The sequence below is a fragment of the Haliotis asinina genome, chromosome 12 (assembly GCF_037392515.1).
Source record: "Haliotis asinina isolate JCU_RB_2024 chromosome 12, JCU_Hal_asi_v2, whole genome shotgun sequence".
Taxonomy (NCBI): domain Eukaryota; kingdom Metazoa; phylum Mollusca; class Gastropoda; order Lepetellida; family Haliotidae; genus Haliotis; species Haliotis asinina.
The window spans coordinates 23159564-23183779 of NC_090291.1; the positions used below are offsets into that span (position 1 = coordinate 23159564).

The 24216-nt window shown below is 37.6% G+C and overlaps 1 protein-coding gene across 1 annotated transcript in view; it reads right to left on the reverse strand.

Annotated features, from left to right (window-relative positions):
* The window catches only part of LOC137257911 (uncharacterized protein C20orf96-like), a 103115-nt gene that overhangs the window by 16011 nt on the left and 62888 nt on the right, over positions 1-24216 (reverse strand). Inside the window, exons 8-10 of the mRNA XM_067795415.1 lie at positions 19479-19556; positions 17684-17785; positions 9334-9399 (exon numbers count right to left, since the gene is read on the reverse strand). Coding sequence (XP_067651516.1) covers positions 9334-9399; positions 17684-17785; positions 19479-19556 — 246 coding nt within the window. The remainder of the gene's footprint in view (positions 1-9333; positions 9400-17683; positions 17786-19478; positions 19557-24216) is intronic.

Genomic DNA, 24216 nt, shown 5'->3' on the forward strand with positions numbered 1-24216 from the left:
AAATCTCCTTACCCTACCTCCCTCCCCATACCACAATAACAGCCTATACTATCACAGAATCATTAGCACAATATCAAGAGACTCTTAAGAAAACCAGTTTAGTCATGGTTTTCAAACTATAGAATCAAGAGACTCATAGACAGACCAATACAGTTTAAGTTTTCAAGCCATAGAATCAAGAGACTCTTAGACAGACCAATATAGACATGGACTTCAACAGCAATATTAAAACACCATTAAAGCTACAGTCAGACCACCAAACACCATCCATAAACAGTGGGAACAATATACCATTTTCTGCTTATAATGGTGAAATGCTCAGACCCCTCACAACCCGAATCAAGGAACATCAGACCTCTGTATCAAAACCTGACTCAGCCTTATCAAGCCACATCCAGGACAAACCTGACCACAGCATCCAGTGTTAGAAGCTGCATCGAAATTGTAATGAAGAACTTTTCTCAGTTTCTCAGTTTCAGCAACAATTTCCTCTTTTCAGATAAAGTTTTCCACTTCAATTTTTGGGGACATTTGCTACAGAGTACAATGAATTTCTACTATACACATAGAAAACATTTTTAACACAAAGTCATAGCCATTTATTTTCATACCATAATGATTCTGGTTTGCATAAGTATGTTGACACTGATTTAGAGATGCACATGCTACAATCAAAGGAAAGCATCATGAGCAATACGTGTATCCATCATTAATAAAATATAAAGTTTCAGTAAACTGTTCTTACAGCTTGGAAACCCAACTGATCTGCAATGATTTTGTTGTTGATAAGCAAATATAAGGTTTCCTCAACTGTCAAATACTCAAATGTGGAATGCTAGCATGTCAGTGAGGGACACTGCAAGAGATAGTTGGTTGTCATCAGCTATCAGTCAATTAATGTATCAACACCTGTCAGTCACACGAATGACTTGACCAGTGAGGTACCTCAGAATATTCTATTCATATTACTCTGCAGTCAGCTGATATCTGATCACCCTTTTGTCCAACATCAACTGTCTGACGGACTTTCTTAAATGTAAATCAACATTTACAGTAAACTTTTTGATCATGGTGCAAAAGTGTACCTGGGGTACTTGCAGCTCAAACACACGGTACCTGGAACCACATGCTGGTGATATCACTTTTATTTCATTTCCCAAACCTGCCAGAAATTTTGACAAATGTCAAAGTTTGATACTGAAAACATTTCTTCATATGTACATAAAGGTATGGAAACTAAAATGTAATATTATCTTAACGAATGTTGTATTTAGTGTAAATCTTTAACTTGGTAGATTTGTCAGTGCTTTAGTTATTAAAGAAACGCATAGGTAGTATTTTTCCATGCAACTTTTCGAATTTGAATCATTGGTGTCTATGTAATCAGAATATCTATGGTGAACGCTATCTGCAAACATTTCCGAGTTTGAATCCATTGTCATTGAGGACAACTCGCCAAAATGCACCAAAATCTGTTTTTGTCAATAAATGCAATAAATTGTGAAGGGGAAGAAATTCATGTATTTCCTTTTGCATGCACATTCCATGCATCATTTCTGGGGAGTCTCAGTCTGCGATTGCAAGGCAGCTGAATGTGTCACAGAGTACCATAGCAAGACTTTGGCATCACTACCAGCAGCAAGGGTCAACACATGATTGCCCCAGGTCAGGATGATCCCGTGTGACCATGCCTGCTCAGGTTCATTTGCAGAACACGTTCACCACAGCATCCTCCACAAAATCGGTAGTGATGAATCACGTCCAGATGGAAGAGCACATGTATATCGACGTCGTAACGAATGCTACGCTGCAAATTGTGCACAGGAAGTGGACAGATTTGGCAGTGCCAGTGTCATGGTTTGGGCTGGCATGATGCTAATGGTGGCCGCACATGATACTGACTGCTCTGCAATCTTGACCTTGGAACACTTGTCATTGATGTACAGTTTCTTGCAGCATTGGACTGTTGATGTTCATTCAGGTTTTATTCATGACTGCCCGGTATTACTGAACCTTAAGTGTATAAATTGATAACAATTTTCAGCTATGCTTGGTATGTTGAGGACAGATGATGTCTGTGTCCGAGCATACAATTTCAAGTACATCCGTGTTGGTTTTCATTGTTTCTGTAGAATAATAAATGTGAGTTTATTTACAGCACTTCTTCACTACCTCATGAACAAAATGAAAACCCAAAGACAGTAAGACAATGACCCAAACCACACATACCATTTGTGGCTGACAGAAAAAGGAAAGTTATGCTTGAAACACACAGGTAAAACATTGCTGCATTTGCTCACAAAAGACAACAAAACCACTGAAATGTAAACATCAAACAAATCCTTGTTTATTTTGTTAGTATCACAGAACGTAAGTACTTGTAATGTTACACATTTAGAACCTTTGTGATTAAGAAAAGACACAGGAATATCATATGCATCATAAGATCACAATCATATTCAAGTTTTATTCACATAAGCATGATGAAGGAACTTGACATCACCTGCTACAGGTGCATACTGACATGAAAATCTAGTTGCAAAAGACAGAATGAGTACAATGTCAAATGTGTGCAAACTTTTATTCAACAGTCAAAACATTTTGTGTGACTACATAAATTGCATCCTGTCCTCTTTTTCACTTTGCTATCTCTTCTCTCTATTCTTTCCTATGATGTATATAATTAAAAATGTATGTATGTAAATATTAGGGAGTGGGTATAGCGGTTGGATAACTTTTCCCAATCCCGTTCATATTTGTGAATAAAATATGTCTAAATCATGATGATTTTGAGCTTTTTCAAAGTACATATGTTTAGCTATTTTCTCATTAGAAATCCCAGAACTTGTTGGGTCGGAGGAAAATTTCTTTTGGTCAAAGGTGTTTCTCATTCATGTATCACTGATTTGTTTTTCGCGAGTCCTAAGCATATCAAAGTTTAAAGCAGCAATTCCTTGCTTTGTACCACAAATCAGACATGCTTTGAAATCTTGTATTTTTTTCTAAATTATCACATTATCAGACTCATCAACTGAAAGTTCCAAGTCTCGCCACAGACGTTTCAAAGCAGCAATTGCATCCAGTTGGGGTATGTTGTAATCTTTTGGGAATGTGACATCTCCCCACCTGTCCTCCATCTTTGGAACTGCTATTGGTCTGAATAGGGGTGCTTGTTATGGGAAGAAGAAGCATGTTTATTTACAGTTTTTGACAAGGGAGGTAATAAGGATGTTTTAGTTCCTTTTTTGCAAAAATATAGAGAAAAAAGAATATGATAATAATTCACTTATATAGCACATAGTATCCATCTGACTAGTTGCTCACTGGACGCTGTAATCACAATCTTATTATTATACACTAGATAACCCAAGCTGCTTAGGCACTAGAAGGTTATAGTCACAGGACTTTATAGCACTGGGTACCTATTTTCTGCTGGGTGAACAGAGGCAATTTTGAACAAACTCACTTGCCTAAGGTGAGACCACATGTATCACATGTGCTTCGTTGTGGGGCAGGACTGAAGCCCTAGAAACTCTGAGGAGTCAAGCTGCCAAACATGGTAACCAATCCAAGGACTGCCCAAGCTTGACTGTGCTTAACTTATTAGTATTATTTAGGATTTTCCTACTAACAGTTTCAGAAAATATTGAAATTTGTTGTCCCATGCTGATGATGAACCTTTTCAGTTTACCAGAACAGTGAGTATTTTGAGGCATATGGACCAGCTTTTACTTGTTCTGATTAAACTGAGACAGGATTTTGATTTTACATGTATTTTTTAATTTGTTTCTGATATCACCCCAGGATTTCAAAACTGTATTTTCAATTTGGATAAATTACCTAGATTTGGAGCTGTGTCAGTTTGGCCTCACTGTGATGTTTTGAACATATGCCTTCAAAATTCGCGAGGAATTCCAAACACTACAGATTACAAATCAAGTACTACCCTGAAAGGTTTCATTGGTGTTGACCCACAGGGTTCTATTATATTTATATCAATGTTGTTTTCTGGGGCGATATCAGACAAAGAAATAACTGAAAGAAGTGGTTATCTGTCACTCTTCAGGGAATTGGTTAAGTGTGGGAAACTTAACGTGGGAGATGGTGTGATGCCAGACGGGCTTTACTATTGACAATCCACTGGATTATGTCTCAACATTTCCCCTTTTGCACCAGGTGAAGGTCAGATGTGTGTGTCCGATGTGACAGAAACCATGAAAATTCCATCACACAGAGTATTGTCCGTTTGGCTCAAAAGCGAACCGATGAATTGCAATGTAACTTGAAAAATAATAAGCATAACAAACTCAATGAAATACTGATCATAATCTAAACATCATACCAACTCTGTGAGGTTTTTACAGAATGTTGGTAAAAAATTGCATTTAAGTCTGTTTTCCTCAGTAAATCAAATTTGGTTTGTGTGCTGCTTCTTGACAAATTTTATGCCTTTTTCAATACAAGATAAAGATTAATTACTTGATGTCCAAGACTTGTCCAACAACCTGAGGATCTGTTGGTATGTCAACTGTCTGATTAGTGCTGGTACATGTATTTGTCATGATTGAAATGGGGAATCTCTTCATACTGTGCAGCAGAGACATATCAGACACCTTTATTTGAACTTTCCTGCAAGTACAAAAAATATTAGTCAGAAATATTGTACTCTTGCATGTTAAAAATTTCAATCTGGATTGCTGAGTTTCCTTGTTCACTTAATTGAACTGTACTATTTATGAAAACAACTGCTCTGTTTATGTGTTGGCTGCATGGGGAATACTTTATAAAACGCATGAAACTTATTTTACAGATATTGATACAATCTTATCTGAACCCCTTTGGTTCAAACATCAGTTCCAAAATAGTAATTTTATTATAAGACATTCGTATCTTAAAGGTATTCACTCTGTAAGAGACTTGTGTAAATGATAAGGTATTTTGTTATTTAGTGAACTAAAGAAAACTTACAAAATCAAAGGCACAGTCCTTGATTATTATCAAGTTCTTTCAAATATACCAATAAAATGTGGAAAGATACTATTCGAAATAATTTATTGATTTTTCATCATCATTAACTTAACACCTCAAAGATAGGTTTACATTCAACACCAATGAGAGCCAGGTATTTCTCTGATTAACTTATAGGTACTAAAAACTTACCTCCTAATGCAAAATATTTTGGATATTGCAATTCCATGGGAATATATTTTAAAAAAATATAGATGTACAAACGATACTAAACTGACTGAGTTTCAATTTAAATTTATCCATAATATTGTCTATAGAAAAAAAAAGAATTACTGAAAATAAAATAAGTTGATGGTGAACTTTGCTCATTTTGTAACTTAACGTCAGTCAATTTGATACATATTTATTGGGAATGTGACTGGGTGAAAACTTTCCAGTTGAAACTGAAAGAATATATTGAAGATAAATCAGCAGAAAATTTTACTGTGACAAATTATAAAGTCTTAACTGGCAGAAATAATACTGACCTAATGAAACATATACTTCCTGCTGGTAGAAAATACATCCATGTATCAAGTTATCACTGGATACATTTCTAAAAATATTGGGCGAAATTTTTAAAACTGAAAAGTTTATCAGGCCAAGTACATGTCTCGTTTAAAGAAAATCTGGAGTTCAGAGCTAAATGCTCGAAACAAGGTGAAAGCCAGCAATATTTTTGCTGTGCCAGTCCTTTCCTATTCCCTTAGAGTAGTTGACTGGACAAAACAAGGCATCCAGAGTCTTGACCGCCTGACCAGAAGGATCATGTCTGATAACAGAGCACACCACCCTCCTTCCTCTCTTAATCGCTTGTATATGGCAATCAATTCAGGAGGGTGGGGTTTGATTAAACAGAGCACACCACCCTCGTTCCTCTATTAATCGTTTATATATGCCAATCAATTCAGGAAGGTGGGGTCTGATTAATGTGGAGGCTCTTCACGATAGATTTTATTGTGTACTATTGCACATATTTATTTACCGGATGATCTTCTGGTGATGCATGTCAAGACTCATGATAAAAACAAGGAATTCCATAGCTATTTCAAGGATGCCAAGGTTGTCCGACAGAATCTGAAATCTGAGGTTGATTTTGTTGATGGTGATGTACTGTTGGACAGTATAGAGATGGAAGTAAACCAGATGAAGAGTCGGTCCTTTGTGGAGAAGCTGTCTGAAACTGAGATGTTCCTTTTTGCTGCTCAAGACCAGTCACTTCCCACTTAAAATTGAGTGGATGCCCTTCTTTGGCATAAACAGCATATCTTAAAAGACACGACGGCATGGCTCGCTGCTTTTACTATTGTCCCCACCATGCCTGTGGCTTAGACCCTGAGGTCTATCCATGGTACGACTCTGAACATGTCCATGAGTCATGAAATAATGATTTCAAACTTCTCTGGAATTGGCCCATATACAGCCTCAGAAGAATTCCAGCCAACAAACCTGATCTTGTCCTTTTTGATGAAGCCAATGAATTTATTTAGATCACTGAATTTTCTGTCCCTTTTGGCAGCAACATGATTGATAAGATTCAAGAAAAGCAAATAAATATGCAGGCCTCGCCTTTGAAACGTCTCGCTTGCATCTGTACAGTCTTCAGGCTCCCCATTGTTTCTCGGTCTCCTTGGTTTGGTGCCTCCTGATCTGTGCCTGGGTTCTCCACTGTGAGTGGCAGCCTTTTTGACAATCTGGGTAATGAAGAAGACTGTAGTGTTGGGTGGTCTACATATACCCAGGAAAGTTCTTGGTGGGTTTGACTAGGCAGTGTTTCCCGGGAGAAGTCCCATTCGCTGTTTGGGCTGCGTGTAGAGGAGGCGAGGGCCCTGAGCTGATGATGAGCATTACTAGCCTGACTGTGCCAGGATCACTGGAACCCTCTCTGCTGCATCTTAATTTGTAAACCATAATTATAAAATATTAGTTTGACAGAAAATGGTCACCACTATTGCACATATAATAGGATAATTTGAATCAAATTTCCAGTAGGTATAATGTCTATCCATAAGAACTTCTGTCTTATTGTGCACTTGCACTGTTTCATTATGTATCTTGTGTATTTGTATCTACTGATTTGACTAAAAGGAAAAAAAAAAGCTCAGTTTATAAACTGATGTGATTTGATTGAATAGTCAGCTGATAATGTTTTCTACATTAGAAATGTCTGATGATTATGGAGTGAAATTATTATTTAGGTAATGCTTGCACTATAATACACCAATTTTAAGAAGCAAGTGCAGAAATAGCTGAGGCAGGCTAGTGGAAGAGGGCTGTGAAAGAATGGCTTGATACCCTGGTATCTTCCAGCCTTCCAATATCAGCATAAGTGCCAGTATTTAGGACACTTTCAACTTGCTCTGAAGAGAACTATGTGTATAAATTTGTTACAGTTGTATGATTGACGCCAGGAATATATTCGACATTTCAGACATATAATTGAGAAGAAAATACATTTACATAGTTTTGTTCCTGCTGTGTCTCTTACACTTATTAAACAATCTGTTTCTTACATGATGTTAGAAATTTAAGGAAATTAATAAGGAATAACATGGGTTTCATTGTTAACAAATGACATAGCCGAAGCATAGTCGTGTTACAGTGATTTCATATCTATATATGCTGCTTATATAACCGCAACAGATTTATGTCATAAATTGGAAAGGCAGCCAAAGCTATTATAAGTACAACTCACCCACATTTGCAGCTACAATGGGCATCAGTGAATGAATTGTGTCATCCATCAAGGGATAAGTTGATTACATGAGGAGCTTCGGATTTCTGTTGACTCCTATAAATCTTTCCGCAAATCAACATGATACTAGTACATCACATAATGAATGAAAAGTAACAAAATGGAGGTATGAGGCCGAACTAAATGCCACAACACGTTTTTTCTGCAAAGTCGAATCATAAGGCAAATAGTTCAGCAAATGTCATTATGGACGTCTCAAAACAATATTATGACAGCAATTTTGACAGTTGGTTTTAACAGTTACGTTGTCAGACCTTTTGAGAGTTATCTCCCTTATATATATAGTGCATCTTGTTTTAACAATCATGGTTTTATAACTTTGTTTGAAATGTTGATGGCATTTCAGATAACTTGATGTGATCTGGATGAGCATTCCACATAAACAAGTCAGAAAATGCATTCACCCATATGTGCCTTACAGGAAGGCTTTTGGAGAAGGTCCTTGTCTTGGGAACACAATGTATGGCTTGGTGTGTGAGACTAAAGAAGGGCTTTGAGATAAGGAGCAGAGTCCGTCTTGAGGTATTGGGAAGTGTCGAATAGGATTTTGAACTTGAAACTAGTAGTCAATGGAGTTGGTTGACAACATGAGAGATGTGTTGGTGTTTTGATGTCCTGGTAATGATTTGGGCAGATGTATTTTGGAGGAATTGCAGTTTACTATGGAGTGTTGAGGACATGCCATTTAACAGGGAATTAGAGTAATCTAATCTGTAAATGATGAGTGACTGAGATAACAGTTTAGTTGAACCTTGAGAAAGACAGAGTTTTCCAAACTGATGGAGGCAGAAATTTTGCAAACTCATTGTCATATTGGAGTCAAAAACAACATCCAGGTTCCATAAATGTCTGCATGATGTTAGTTGTGTGTCTCCCATTCTGCATGTGATTTTAGAATCGGGTATCTTCTGTAGCTGTTGATGAGATCTAACAAGAAGAACTTCAGTTTTCTCCTTGTTCAATTTAACACAGTTAATTTTCATCCAGTCAGAATCTTAATCAATACATTTCTTCTAGTCTGTGAAGTTCAGTCGTAATGTGGTTTGGTCTGGCAGCAATAAGGTTCTGTGTCATCAGTGTAGCAATGGAAAGGTGCTCTGTAACTTGTGGCAATATTACCAAGAGAAATGGGGAAGAGCAGTGGACCCAACACCGATCCTTGGGAGATGTCATAAGACAATGGACATGATTTAGATGAAGAGTTCCTAACTGTTACACTCTGAGACTGAAGATGCAAATAGGACTTAACCACACAAGAACTGTACCTGTGCCACCAAATCAGCCTCTCAGCTTCTCAAGAAGAATGTTATGATATAACACTTCTTTGAATCACAAGACTTAATCCATTTGTGTCAAGAGGCATATTAAAATAGAATATCTTCCACATCTTTGTTTGTCCAACAGAACACTCCTAAAATCAGCTGGTTATATCTTATACAAAAGTCAACATTCCTTCCTTTAGACATTTTAGTTCACATAATAAAGTCACTTATTTTCCAGAAAAAGCTGCTCTAAAGAAACTTTCGAGGACAACATATTTCCTCAGGCAACCAGAAACTTGTAAAACTTACTTTTTGCATGACTAAGTTCTGTAATGCCATATCCTTCAAACTTGGATGCATCATGGAAACTGCATTCTGAAAAATAGAATTCATCAGACTATTGGCAAGGCAACAAAGGAGAGTGTCTTGCAGATGTAAGCCTAGTTCTGTCCCCATATAGTAGCACAAAGGGTACAATAGTAAGAAATATCCCCCATTTGTATTACCATAATGGACAAAATAGTTAGGGATATATGTAAATTTTGAAATTATGAATAATGATGTATATATTCACTGACACACTGATGAAATATATCCAACATAAAAATACCAATATCCCAACTTATTTTATCCAGTGTATATCACATGCACAGAATTATCATATTGCATAATGCTGTTATCTAATGGGGCACTGTCCCAGAGAGATTTACTTATGTTCAACAAATGGAAGCAATTTTGGATTTTTTATGTGTGGATGGTATGATGAATGATCCGGATGGATGCTTTTTCTGTAATTTTTCCCCTCAATATTAAATTATGTCATGTAATTATATATGCACTGATCTATAATATATAAAACACATTTGATTTACTTGGATCTATCAACTAAAACAACCCCACTTTGCAAGAAAAATTGAAAACTCCACTATGGTAAATATAATTAAAAAATGTTTTACAGATCTCAACTTCTTTATTATAAAGAAACAACATTTCAGAATATATCTTTATTCCTTCAGCAGGTGAATGAATGCTGTGAGTGAGACAGCATATATGTGTATATGTGCCTTTAAGAATGAGTAATATGACAACAAATACTGAGGCTAGACAAGGGAAGCCTGGTGTTAACTTGTGATTGGTAAAGGTAAATAAATAAATAAATATATATATATGTATAAGAAGTAGTTTCAGAAATAATTACACAACACTGATCTTCTCCTACATGTTTCAATCGTGTATCTTCAGGGAGAAGTGATTTCAGTTAAACAGACTGATATTACGTCACTTTTGTCTTGATGTCACAATGCAACTGTATACAAATGTTTTGACGCGGTGTTGCCATGACGTCACATTGGCGGCTTTAACACTGACAGTAATACAATAGAAGCATAAGAAAAACAAGTATAATTCCAATACACTGCATAACTGATTTAACGATGGACACAATTCTTTTATGAAAAAGTTTTCTTTAGCTTTACGCAGCATGGCACCAGCAGTATTCATCTTGTGAAAAGGGAATATTTTAGATTTTATTTCCTTTCCTGCTGCGCATTTGTCGATGTGAGCGCCTAAGGGGATGCACCTGGTTTGGGGGTTCTTAATCTGCTGTTTATGGACGCGCATTCTGTCCCTCAAACACTCTGTTTGTCCAATGTATTCTTCATGACACCCTTGGCATATAATAACATAAATACATGTAATATGTTTTGTGGAGCAGTCCATGTTAGAGTGTACATGAAACATTTGTTTCCTGTTTTTGAATTTAATAAACTGGCGGGCAAAAGAAGTATAGGTTTTTAATAATATTACATTTTGTACATTTGTGACAAAATGTGATGACAGTTTGTATAATAATGACTGCCTAAGTTCCCATTTATGGTTTCTATTGCCAAAATGCAACTTATGGTCGTTATTCTGGAAAAATTCAAGAAAATGGTAAAACATGTACAGAAGTCCAATTTCATGAAATGCTCGTGCAGGAGTTCAGTATAAATTGACTTCTCCGATGCTGCAATATCACAGCAACTGAAAACACATAAAAAGGATGCCACGTTTGACCCAGGAAGAAAGAGAGTGAGCTGTTGGAATGGCACAGATGGGAGCAACACATGTGCAAATTGCGAGGACTTTCCATTGCTCACCCCTGACGGTGTCCAGACCTCTACAACGTCACCGGCTGACTGGTACAACTCGAGACAGGCCCCGTAGTGGCAGACCACGTATAACAACGCCCCAAGAAGATCGCTATATTCGGACAAATCATCTCAGAAACAGATTTGTGACAGCAACAGCAACAGCAGAAACAGCACTTGGTCACCGCATTAGTCGACGCACAGTGTCAAGGAGATTGCGTGCAGCAGGAATTCGTGCTTACCAGCCCTTCCGTGGCATAACATTAACCCCTCAACATCGGCGTAACAGACTTCAGTGGGCACGACGAGTATACAGATGGCAAGTCCGTAACTGGAGAAGGGTTCTGTTCACAGATGAAAGTCGTTTCAGCTTGTATCGCAATGATGGTAGAGAACGTGTATACAGACGTCATGGTGAACGGCTAGCACGTCCATGCATCCGGGAAGTTCATCCTTACGGTGGTGGTGTCATGGTATGGGGTGGCATTTGTAGGGAGATCAAAACACCTTTGGTCATAATAAATGGAAACCTGAATGCTCATCGGTACATTCGAGAAGTTCTTCAGCCCGTTGTACTGCCATTTTTACAAACTCAACCACAGGGCATTATTTTCCAACATGATAATGCGAGACCTCACACTGCAAGAGTAACACACAACTTTCTGCAGCAAAACATGTTTTACCCTGGCCTGCCTGCTCACCGGATATGAATCCTATTGAACACTTATGGGACCACTTGGACAGGCAAATTAGACTTCGGAGACCTGTTCCACATGATTGTCAAGAGTTGCAACGCGCACTTACAGAAGAATGGCAACGGATACCTAATGACGTCATCAGACGATTGACTACGTCAATGAGGAGACGTATCCGAGCCTGTATTGACGTGGCAGGAGGTCATACACATTACTGGCAGTGACCATGCTTCATTGTAGTGTGCTACTGACATTTAGCGTAACGAGAGATTTTAACAAAATGTGCTAATTCAACCCTTGTGTGTTTACTGGGCCATTATGGCATAAATGCAAACATAAAAGTTTTCTGTTTTATGTTGAGAATATCATTAAACATCACTGAATCCGATAAACTAATATAAACTGAACTATTTTCGTTTGTCTTTGTTTATGGGTTGTGAAAGTGTACCTATACTTTCTTTTGCCCGCCAGTTTACATGAGCTTCCAAGTAAATACTCACAAGTTCCACAATTTCCCCATTTACATTTTGAGACACTGAATTCTGTTGGTTTAATACATGAGTCGAATTTGGCATGTGTCAATATGTGTTTTAAGTTACGGCTTTGGCGTTTACTTTTTATGATAGTTACATTTGCCATAATTCGATTCAATTTAATATCAGCATTCAAGACTGCGACATTTTGTCTTATGATATGAGTGAGTGAGTGAGTGAGTGAGTTTAGTTTTACGTCGCACTTAGGAATAATCCAGGTATATGGCGACAGTCTGTAAATAATCGAGTCTGGACCAGACAATCCAGTGATCAACAACATGAGCATCGATCTGCACAATGGGGAACCGATGACATGTGTCAACCAAGTCAGCTAGTCTGACCACCCGATCCCGTTAGTCGCCTCTTACGACAAGCATAGTCACCTTTTATGGCAAACATGGGTTGCTGAAGGCCTATTCTACCCTGGGACCTTCACGGGTCTCTTATGATATGAAAAAGTTCCCGATTCCTGGGGTTGTGTGTTGACACGTAGGCCAGATTGACAGCGTTATTTATTTGTTAATCACAAACTTTCAACAGTGTCTTTCTGTCTCTGTTCATTGCTTTCTTTATTCCATCTTCCACAAGTAGAACTGGGTACCCACGGGACTGTAGATATGATTTTAATTCTATTCTTCTTATATTTCTTATTGATATTTGTGACACAATCATGCAGATATGTCTTGCTAAATTATATGGAATGCTTCTCTTTATATCACTTGGATGGCAAGATGAAAAATGTAGATATTGTTTAGTATCTGTAGGCTTATGATATATATCTGTTTCTAGGTCACGTCCACATAGTTTTACCATGGTGTCTAAAAATGGAATTTCAGAGTAATTTAAGTCTGTGGTAAAATGTAAATGTTTGTTCAAGTTATTTAGGATGTTATGAAACAAAGTTAACTTTTCATCTCCAAAGGGCCATAACAGGAAGCAATCATCAAGGAAACGTCACAAATTTGTTCTGAAGTATTCAGTGACTTCAGGTCCTAACTGTTCTTTCACTTTGGTTTCCAGAGTTCGTTCCAAATATCCTAAAACTAACGTAGCATACGTGGGTGCCATTTTAGTTCCCATTGCGGTACTCTTTATTTGTCTATACTGTTCTCCATCAAAATTAAATGTACTATTATTCAATACGAATTTAACACTTTCCATGACGAATTCCTTCGAGAATCATGTTGGGAGTAATGCTGGATATTCATGTAACCAGAATGATATAGCTTCATTTCCTAAATTGTGTGGGATACTAGAATATAAATTTTTCACATCAAAAGTAACGGGTTTGTTTTATTCTTGCATTTGTTGAGGTAAATAGTCTAGGAAATCCATTGTATCTCTAGTATAACTGTGAACTTTTGTAATAAAATGTTTAAGCAGTATGTCAATGAAATTACTCCACCGATGTGTAGCACAACTAGAACCTGCAGTTATAGGCCTTAGTGTCAAATCATTAGGATGTTCTGTCTCAATGTAGTTATCAGTAGCATTTTCACATTTATCTTTAATATCCCCACATTTGTGTACTTTGGGTAATCCACAGAAGTTGCTTTCTTTGCACATGAAATTTGTTAGGTAATCTAACTCCTTTTCAGTTGTTTCATTTGAAAATGTAGTAAGAAAACACTTCATTTTTTTATGAACATTGGAAGTGTTTATAACTTCATAGTTTTCCTGATCATTAATTATTTCCAAGGACATTTTCCTGTAGTGTTTAACGTCCATAATGACAACAGCCCCATCTATGTCAGCCTCTTTGATAGTGATGTTTTTATCATTAAGAATATCTTTAAGTGCAATCCGTTCTGAATTTGAAATGTTAGACTTTGGACATTTTTGTGGTAATAAAGGGACATTGGATATAGAGTCAATGAATTTATCTAGATGTGAATTCCTACCTTTCTTTGGAATCCAGTAACTTTTGTTCTTAACAAGTGATATATCCTCTACTGTATTAGAATCATCAAAATACTCAATATTCCTTAATTTCTGACAAAACTCATTGATATCACTTTGGAGTTCATTCACATTATTCCTATTTGGAGTTGGTGTAAATTTAAGTCCTTTGTTCAAAATCCGCTTTTCAGTTTCGTTTAGTTTCCGTGATGACAAGTGGACTATTTTGACATCTACTTTCGGTTTGGTTGTGATGTTGCTATCCCTGTCTGTGTTACAGTGTTCATACTATATGTGAAACAATTGTCCAAATGTACATCAAGGAAGTAACATACCGCCGTTGCCATAGAGCTATCACGTGATCACAGTGTTCATAACAGGACAGACCCGTTAAACCGAGATTACTGCTCTTAGTCCTGCTCTCAGTAGCTCAATCAGTTAAGGTGCGGGCTTAACTTGTGCAGCTGTGCATTGTGAGTTCGTATCCTGTCGGTGCCTAAGTTGACTTCTTTGCATAGTTTTGAGGCAAGGTATCATGATCATATCAGTTGGGTCTCTGAAAAGGGCCTTTCTGAGCAGGGTACTCTCATGGTGAGAGAAGGCACCGCTGCAGTCCTCCTTAGGAGACATGCACAACAACATCTTTCTCCTTTGGAGGACTGTGGCTACAAAATGATGCTTTTACTATTTTTTTAATCTTTCCATGGGGGTTCCCCCCCCACACCCCCTGTTTATAGAGTAGTATAGGGAATATGGAGTTTTGGGCCACCACCATATAAGCCATCGAAGTTGAAAGGATTTTTTAGACCCCAAAGTCACCTTATGTGAACAAAGTCGCCTTATGTGAAAGTAGACGGAGAGTGTCTGTTTTTCGGAGTTTGTGCAAAAGGGGTCTGGATTTGCGTCACTGGCAATTATATGGCTTATATGGAGGTGGCCCCAAACCCCTATTCCCTATACTACTGCCTAGGTCACTCTTGGTGGCTTGCCATTTAGACACCAAACAACCAATCTTCATAACAATTAGAGCTGATTTTTTATCTGCATGATTTACATCATATTTTTTTCATTTTCTGCAGTGGACATTTGACCATAGCACTTGCTATATTATAACCAGGACATTTAACGTTGAAAATTTTAAAATACATCTGACAAATATCAATGTACAGGGAAAGTGCATTGACCAAGTAGCCAAATTTTTATGGATTCACTTTTCTTGGGGGAATGGTAATTTCTCTGAAGTGACATAAACTAAGACCTTGTGATTCTTGCTAGTGAGCGCCTAAATTTCTTTACATCAACACATGACACATATACTTCAATGAATTGATCACTTCAAACTTTGAATGATAAAGATATTTACTTGACAAAGAAAGTTTAACATCATGTTTGAATGAATATGTCTTTGAGTCTTATGGTTAAAGACTGAATGGGTGAGGTGTGAGGTTCTACATAATTTATAACACAACTCTTCCACAAAACTCTGTACCACTAAAAACGGACCTTGCATAGACAAACCAGTTTTATGGTATAGACATCCAAAGTCAGTATGTGACTTAATACATACATGCGATACTGCATGAGAAATGTGAAAATTTCAGACGTCTGATGACATTACATGTCGCTCTTCAGTTCTTGTTGTAGAGCCTATGTTGCATTGAAGAAAACATTCACAGTTGCATATTTTGATATTTTCACATTATCCTGATTTTGCAATGTTTTTCTGAGAGTAAAGAATGTTTTGACCTGCAGCTTTGTTCGTTCTATCTGGAAGTAAGTTGAGTAAGCACACAGAAGAATCCTATAACTTTGGCTCATTCAGGAGATTCATCATACTGAATTCTACTCTCTACTTTATAGAGACGAGGAAATGCCTTAGTATCTTTTAATACTTCGAAATCCATTCTATCAATTAAATTGATTGGAATCTTCTCAGACTTTGATGTGACGCTTAGGCAGAATCTGCATAATTTACAGGTACCAGAGATATCTGTTTTTAGGTATTCGGTCATAGATAAGCACCAAGGAGTCATTATATATAAATTACTGATTCAAATAACAACCCTTAATACATTAAACAAAGCCAACAATCTACTCTGCATATGGAGATGAGTTGCTCATTAAAACAAACCAAAAAAATCACACACAGGATTCATACTGTCATATTAGTCTCTTGAAACTTAAGAATGTTCTGTCTTACCAAAGCTGTGTCTATCATGGTTTGTAAATAACAGGCTGTATGGACAATACCAAACATTACATAACAGTGCATAAAACAAATTATCATGCTCAAAATTCTTCTCATACATTTTCAGATATGCTGTTTAGGCATTATACATCATAGCACCATTCATCATAATTTTTTAATAATGTTCATAATGTGTATGAAATAGTGACTGTTCTGCTGGTGATACAAATGAGCCCAAAGTCAAAACCAAACGTGATTGGGTGTCAAAAAGTTTGAAGTTTCGAGAATACTTCAGTACTGATACAAAATGAATTTTGTTAATACATGGTCGCATGTTGGGCTCAATAACAAATGGAAACAACATTTGTTGTTTCAACAAATGTAACCTGCAGAATACCTGGACAAAGTATACTGTGAAACTAAATCTACCTGCTATGAATGAGTACAAGGTATAGATGAGCAAGCAAAAGTGAGTGCGTGAGTGACTTTAGTTTTATGCCGCATTCAGCCTTCCTTCAGCTATAAAGCGACTATCTGTAGATAATAGAATCATCTGGACCAGACAATCCAGTGAAAAACAGCATGAGCATCAATCTTTGCAACTGGGATACGAACGAGTCTAACCATGTGATCCTGTTAGTCCCTTTACTAGCATAGATTACAGAAGATCAGTTCTAACCTGGATCTTAGCATGTGCAAACGTGCAAAACATGTAGTATCCCCATGAATTAAATGTATATTCCACAGGTCGTTGCGGCACAGTCTGACACACTGTGATCAAGGGTTTTAATGCATCAGCATTGTTAGATTGTTGAATATACATCTTGATGAAAACATGGGGGGTGGGGCAAAACCATGCACCTGTGAATGCTGGTAGGAAGAACTGTCTACCAATTGCTGTATTCTACGTTAACTGATGATCTGCATTCAAAGCTGACAAGCACTTTTGATCAGATCCACCAAAACAGACTACAACACTCATTCACACAACATGCATGTATAATCCCATCCATGGCTTGTACATTTACCATCAGCTCTACTAGCCATCACTTTATTTGTCTAAAGCATATTATTTCTTCAGTCCCAATGAGTGCCGGCTTAGACAGGTTCCACTGTATTTATTAATGAGATGTAATATTATAAGTAGCATCAAGGTTTTAAGGAACTGACCAAGGATGATATGCCAGTTGGCATGGTGGTTTATGATTTACTCACCTCTGTAACAGTGTGTGTGATTTCATTAGCTACCTGCACCCTCTTCTTGTGGTATTTGCCAATCTCAGTGTTAATTATATGTTGCAGTTCTTCTTGTTCCTCCTGTAAAGGAAATCAATGCATGAATATTTGATGAAAACTAACACAAACATGTGGATGAAACTTAACAGCCAATATTCACTTAAAAAAATTCCCTGTGTACAATGTACTGTGTACAACTCTCATTAAAAAGTTACTCCATGATGATGAATATTATGTTTCCAGTCTTAGGATGTAAAATTAATTGCAGGGCATAATTTAAGAGATGTTAACCTTCTTCCACCGGGTGCAACCTAACAAAATCTAGTTGCATCAGCAAAATTCCAGCTGCACTGCTTGTATTTCAATATGTAATGAGAGAAATATTTTAGTAAAATTTTAAGATGTTTTCAATCTTATGATGCAACCAATTCCTGTTTTTTTCCCTCTTGAAATTTGTTAGTCACATTGTTTTACATTATTGCTTGTGGCTGGATTTGTCTCTATTAATTTACATTTCAATTCATCATCTGTAGTTTCATTACCTGGCCTCAAAATGTCACACGCATCGGCAATGTCCGATTGTCAGTGGAATCACTTGTGTTCGTATTGGCATATTTCTTAGTTTCTGAGTTTTGTTTATCACTTTTGTCAGCTACTTCACTAGAGAAAAAAATGTTCCAATGCTTGCCTGTTGTTTACTTTTGCTATCCATGGTTATTTTCATTCATAGTCTGGATAATTTAAGTTGACAAGAAGCTTAGCTTAAATCTTTGATTGAAAACGATTGAGGTTTCAGTGCACATGAACACATTTCTGGGACGTAGTACTAGGCCTACCATATATATAGTGAGCAATCCTCAAAACTGAACTCATATACACCACAACAGAACAAAAATCACCAACATAGGAAAATACAACTCCAAAACTGCAACAATCTATGCAACATCATCGAACAAAATATATTTGTAAAGGTAAAGTAATAATTTGAAATGGAAACAAAGCTCACGTATCAGCTACAAGAATGCCCAAGAACGGTCATCGAGGGTACAATACGGTAGACATAACATCCCGAAACTGCATAAAAATCATCAAAGATGGCAGCAAGGGGAGACAAATAGGCTTTGGTAAATAATATTTTTCATCACTATGAGTCTAATCTTGAAAATTTGATATTGAGTTGTAGTGCATCAATCTCCCTATTGTAGTAAGCTTAAAACTTATGTTCATATTTTTCTGTGTCAGGCTAGCAATTCTGCACAGTGTGGTCCCTCATATATCTCTCCATCAGGTGTGGAAAAGTAGCCGTAGCAACATGTATACGTGACATGTAACCTCTACTTTCTACAAAAATGTGGAAAGAAAAAAGAAAAAGATTTTGTTATGATATCTCAGTTACCGATCCAAAGATACATATTGCTTTGCACAGCTTTCAGTAAGAATAGCTCCAAACTCAAGTCAAATTAGTCCACATCAGAGTACAGCTTTGAGGCCAGAAGTAGTGAATACTGAATCCACGAAGAAAGAGCCAGTGTATTTTTCAATATCTTCAAAGAAAAGGTGTTATTTGCTTTCAGCTACTATCCTGTAGATGCAAATACATGTGAAGGTACATCTATTCCATTTATGCTCATTTGAAACAAAGCAGTTCTGACACAGATTATCTTGAGGGGCCAATGAACATACATTTCATGACAGCTTAGAACAATATAGAGCAAACTGAGAATAATTTGCTTTTAGGGCTTCATTGATGTTTCATTGTGGTTCAGTCACTTACCTGATTTGATATTTTTAAGCCTTCCATGTCTTTCTGCAGATTTGATATCTTCATTGCTTTCACTGGATACTCTTTGTCCTGCAATGTAATGTCATGATGTTGAACACTCCACACTCCTCATGCATCCTCCTTTTACCTTTTAACTGAACAAAAGGTGACTGATCTGATCCTTACACAGAAACACTCGACCTAAAGGCATAACAGTTAAAAAATATGCTATACTTGACAGTAAACTTTCCTGGCACAGTAGAGATTCTTGAACTTACTGCTAGCTGCCATTGCTTAGTGGAATAGATCACAGCCTTTATGTGTTAGTCATTAAGTGCCTCATTCAAAGGATCCTGAACACAACTTACTAAAATACTGGAATCTAGACTTGTGTTATCCCAAATATAACATATGGAACAGTTTTATAATTTCTTACAAAAACAACGACCATTGTGTATTCATAAAATGATGCATTTTTCAACATGAACCCATTCTACAAGCTACACTTTTGCAAGCAATGTTGGGGGGATTTTGTCCTAGTTAATCCACCTGATGTTAAGATTGATGCACATTTTCATAAGATCCTAAAATTAAATGTGGCATAAAAACCACACTCTGTACCACCTGGAAAACTATCTCTAAAATATTAAATTTCCAGTCTGAAGGTGTAAAATAAACTGCAAATATTAAACCAGTACAAAACTTTGTGTATGACTGTCCTACTGTCACACTAGAAATCTATTACATGGTCTCAGATATAACATAGATTGAAAGACAATTAATTTTCACTTCACAAATTCGTTGTCATATTTCCACAAGCCAGTGGGTAGCTCTTCACCTTGCAAAAGAGAAAATTCTCGGACAGACAACTTCAGCAGCCACAAAAGGCCTCAGAAAATAGAGCACTTCTTGCTTGATCTGGCCCTCGAATGGAGTTGGCCCGGTGTGGCAGGCCATTTCTTCCTCGGTCTAAACTTTCCTCAGGGAGAATCTGGCCTAGGTCAAACTTTTCCTGGGGAAGATCTGGCTTAGTGAGGCTACTTCATCCCCACTATTGGTCTTATATCACAAGGGGGAGATTCTGGCCTAGCTAGGCTTCTTCCCAACCATTGTTTTCGCATCTCAAGGGGGAGATTCTGGCCTAGCTAGGCTTCTTCCTCTGCACTGTTTCTCTTATGTCAAAAGGGGGAGATTCTGGCCTAGCTAAGCTACTTCATCCCCACCCCACAAATTTCATTTAAGTGAGTCAATATAGTTTGCTTTGCTTTAGGAAAAAAAAAACTTCAAGTTTTACATATATCATGAATTCAGATTTCTAAATGTCTGTTACTTTACATTTGAGTCACATTCTTTTCAGTCTAAACCTAAGACTACCAGTGGTTCTGATCCTGTTTGTGCATATTGTGAGAAGCAAGGTCATTTGATATCTGCTTGTTGCCAATGCCAGTTTAAAAATCAGCCTACAGATTCCACAAATGCTTTTGTGACCATCACATGTAAGCCTTTCTTTCCAGGTGGTTCTGAAGAGAATTCTATTAGTGAGAGTAAGTCACCAGATTCTGTAGTTTGGAAAGAGTTTTTACACTTTGTTTCTATGGGTTATGTGTCGCTTATGGAGAAACTTCTATCCCACAACCCATTATTATTTTGAGGGACATTGGAGCTCTTCAATTCCTGATTTTATGGATATTTTGCCTTTTCCTGATGAGTCTTCAGCGAACTCAGATGTTTTGCTTCAGGTGGCATTTCTTCAGTTCCTCTCCATTTTGTAAATTTGACTTCAGATCTGATTTCAGGTGATGTGAAAGTTGGTGATCTTGACTCTCTCCCGTTCCTGGTGTCAATTTGTTGATTGGTAATGATCTAATGGAGGCCAAAGTTGGTGCTGATCCAATTGTCAGTTTCGCCAGAGAGTTCACTTAGTACAGAAACGTTGGAGGATGAATTTCTGGGTATTTTTCTTTCCTGTGCAGTGACTTGATCAATGCTGAAAGGCATTTCTTCCATGATTTCTTTGCTGAATGATTCCATTTATGATTTGTCAGGTACTTTCATGGATCATTCTTTGTAAGGGGTAGAGACTGATGACTTATCTTCAAAGAGTAGCTGCTCTTGAGGTCTTCTTGATAAGTCTGATAGTGTGTCATGATCACATTCTTTCCAGAGGGCTGCTTATTAGTGCGCAGGGTAAGGAAGTTAAAGTGCATCAGTTGGCTAGTAAGGCTGCTTTAAGTGGTTAGCAAGGTTCCTGTTAGTTATTACTACAAGGATGGTGTTCTGATGAGGAAATATAGATGTTTCTGTGAAGAATGATTGGAAATTGTATGATCAAATAGTGGTACCAAAATTATTTCAAAAGCACATACTTTCAATGGCACATCAAAGTCCCTTGGCAGGTCATCTGGGTGTAAACAAAACTTGTGAGAAATTTTTGGCACATTTCTTTTGGCCCAGTTTGAGACAAGATGTGGCTGAATTTTGCAAGACCTGTCATGCATGCTGAATTGTTGGAAAACCAAATTAGAAAATTCCTTCAGCTCCCATAAAACCTATACTGGCTTTTGAGGAACCTTAATAGGAGGAAGTTAATATTGATTGTGTTGGTCCACTACCTCAGACTAAGTCTGGTAATCAGTATTTACTCACAATCATGTGTGCTTCTACCAGATTTCCTGAAGCAATTCCACTTCGCAGGATTGTTGCGCCTGTGATTGTCAAGGCCTTGATCAAATTTTTCACTTCAGTTGGTTTTCCAGATGTTGTTCAGTCTGATCTGGGCTCATACTTTCTGTCTAAGGTGTTTCAACAAGCTATATACCAGTTGTTAGGTGTTAAGCAAGTTAAGTCTGGGGCTCATCATTCAGAGTTGCAGGGAGTTTTAGAGAGGTTTCATCAATTTTTGAAGAATATGGTCGAGACTTATTGTTTTGAGACAGAGACAGATTGGGATGAGCGTGTGCATTTCTTGTGGTTTGCTGTCAGGGAGTCACTTTAGGAATGTTTAGGGTTTAGCCCCTTTGAGCTTGTATCTGGTCACAGTGTGCATGGGCCACTAAAACATTTAAAGGAACAATGGCTTAATAACAGTCCCGAGATCAATCGTTTAGACTATGAGTCTTCAATTTGGGACAGACTTTCAAAAACAAGTGAGTTGGACAGGCAAAATTTGAAAGTTTCACAAGCAAAAACGAAAGAAAACTATGACAGAAAGTCAAAAGAGAGAAATTTCATTTGTGGTGAGAAACTTGTACTTCCCATTCCTGGTCAACCACTGAGAGAAAGGTATCAAGGTCCATATGTTGTTGACAATGAGCTTAGGAACACAGACTATGTCATCCTGATGCCTGGCTGTGTGAAACAAAAGAGGTTGCGTCATGTAAACATGATTAAGAAATATCATAGCAGGTTAGAAACCTAACAGGTCAATTGCATTGTCACACTCTCCCCAGTTACTGATTGTACTAAAGACCAAGGTGAACATGTTGACAACATTGATGATGGTGTTAGCAATGTGAAGTTTGATGACCTTAGTGATAATGTTTCCCCAAAGTTGAGAAATTTTTACATTTATCCCCTTAGCAGAAAGTTCAATTGTCAGATTTGATTCATGAGTTCTCTCACTTATTTCATGATGTGCCTGGTCAAACTGATGTTAGCCATGAGATGTAGGTTATGTTGTGCCTGTAAAACAACAGCCATATCAAATGAATCCTGTGAAATGTGAAGGAAGTGAAATATACATCTGGAAAAAAGTATTGCAACACTAGGATTTTGGAAATCTGCTGAGACATATACGAATTGTATGATATGGTTGTGCACAAAAATGGACTAAAACCCATCATCATGATATAAATAGACTATTGGCAATAAAATGACAACAAAACTGCATGTATTCTGTCATATTTTCAATCCATTCTTGTCATCTTAAAACAATCACACAAAACACACAAAACCGGTTGCAGAATAACTATGGTCATAGCAGTAAGGTACTATTGGTCAGAAGTTAATGGAACACTAATGTCACTAGAATTACTGTTGAAGTCCTTAAATCAGACAAGAATATCAATATCTGGTGTAACCTCCGTCATCAGCAGCAACAGCAGCAACACGCCTCCTCACTGACAGAACAAGGCATTGGATTTAACTTTGAGGCAATTGGTTCCATTCCTGATGGAGAGCCACATCAAGCTGTGCGAGACTTTGAACTGGAGGTTGTCTTTGTCATATCCTACGCCCTAAAATGTCCCACACATGCTCAATTGGATTCATGTCAGGGCTTCGTGCAGGCCAGGGTAATGCTGTAATGTCTTCCTGACGAAGATAATCGCGAACCAGGGCAGATCTGTGAGGTCTAGCGTTATCATCCATAAAAACAGGCCTTGTACGGAGAGGATGGTTGTCAAAGTGTGGAACAACGACCTGTTGCAAGATGTCTCTTTGATACTTAATGCCATTGAGGTTCCCCCTTACAGTCACCAGAGGCAGTTTGCAATCGCAGGAGAAACATCCCCATACCATCAAAGATCCACCGCCAAATGGGACCTGTTCCATAATGTTCCTCTGTGTGTAAGCGGTGCCTCTCCGTCGCCAAACACAGGTTCTGCCATCTGTCATGAAGGGTAAAAACCTACTCTCATCGGACCAATGGACCTTTCTCTACGATGCCAAGTTCCAGTTCCTGCGGTCCCTACACCAGCCCAGACGATCAGCTTTGTGAGCAACTGTCAGCAGTGGACGTTTAACAGGCCGT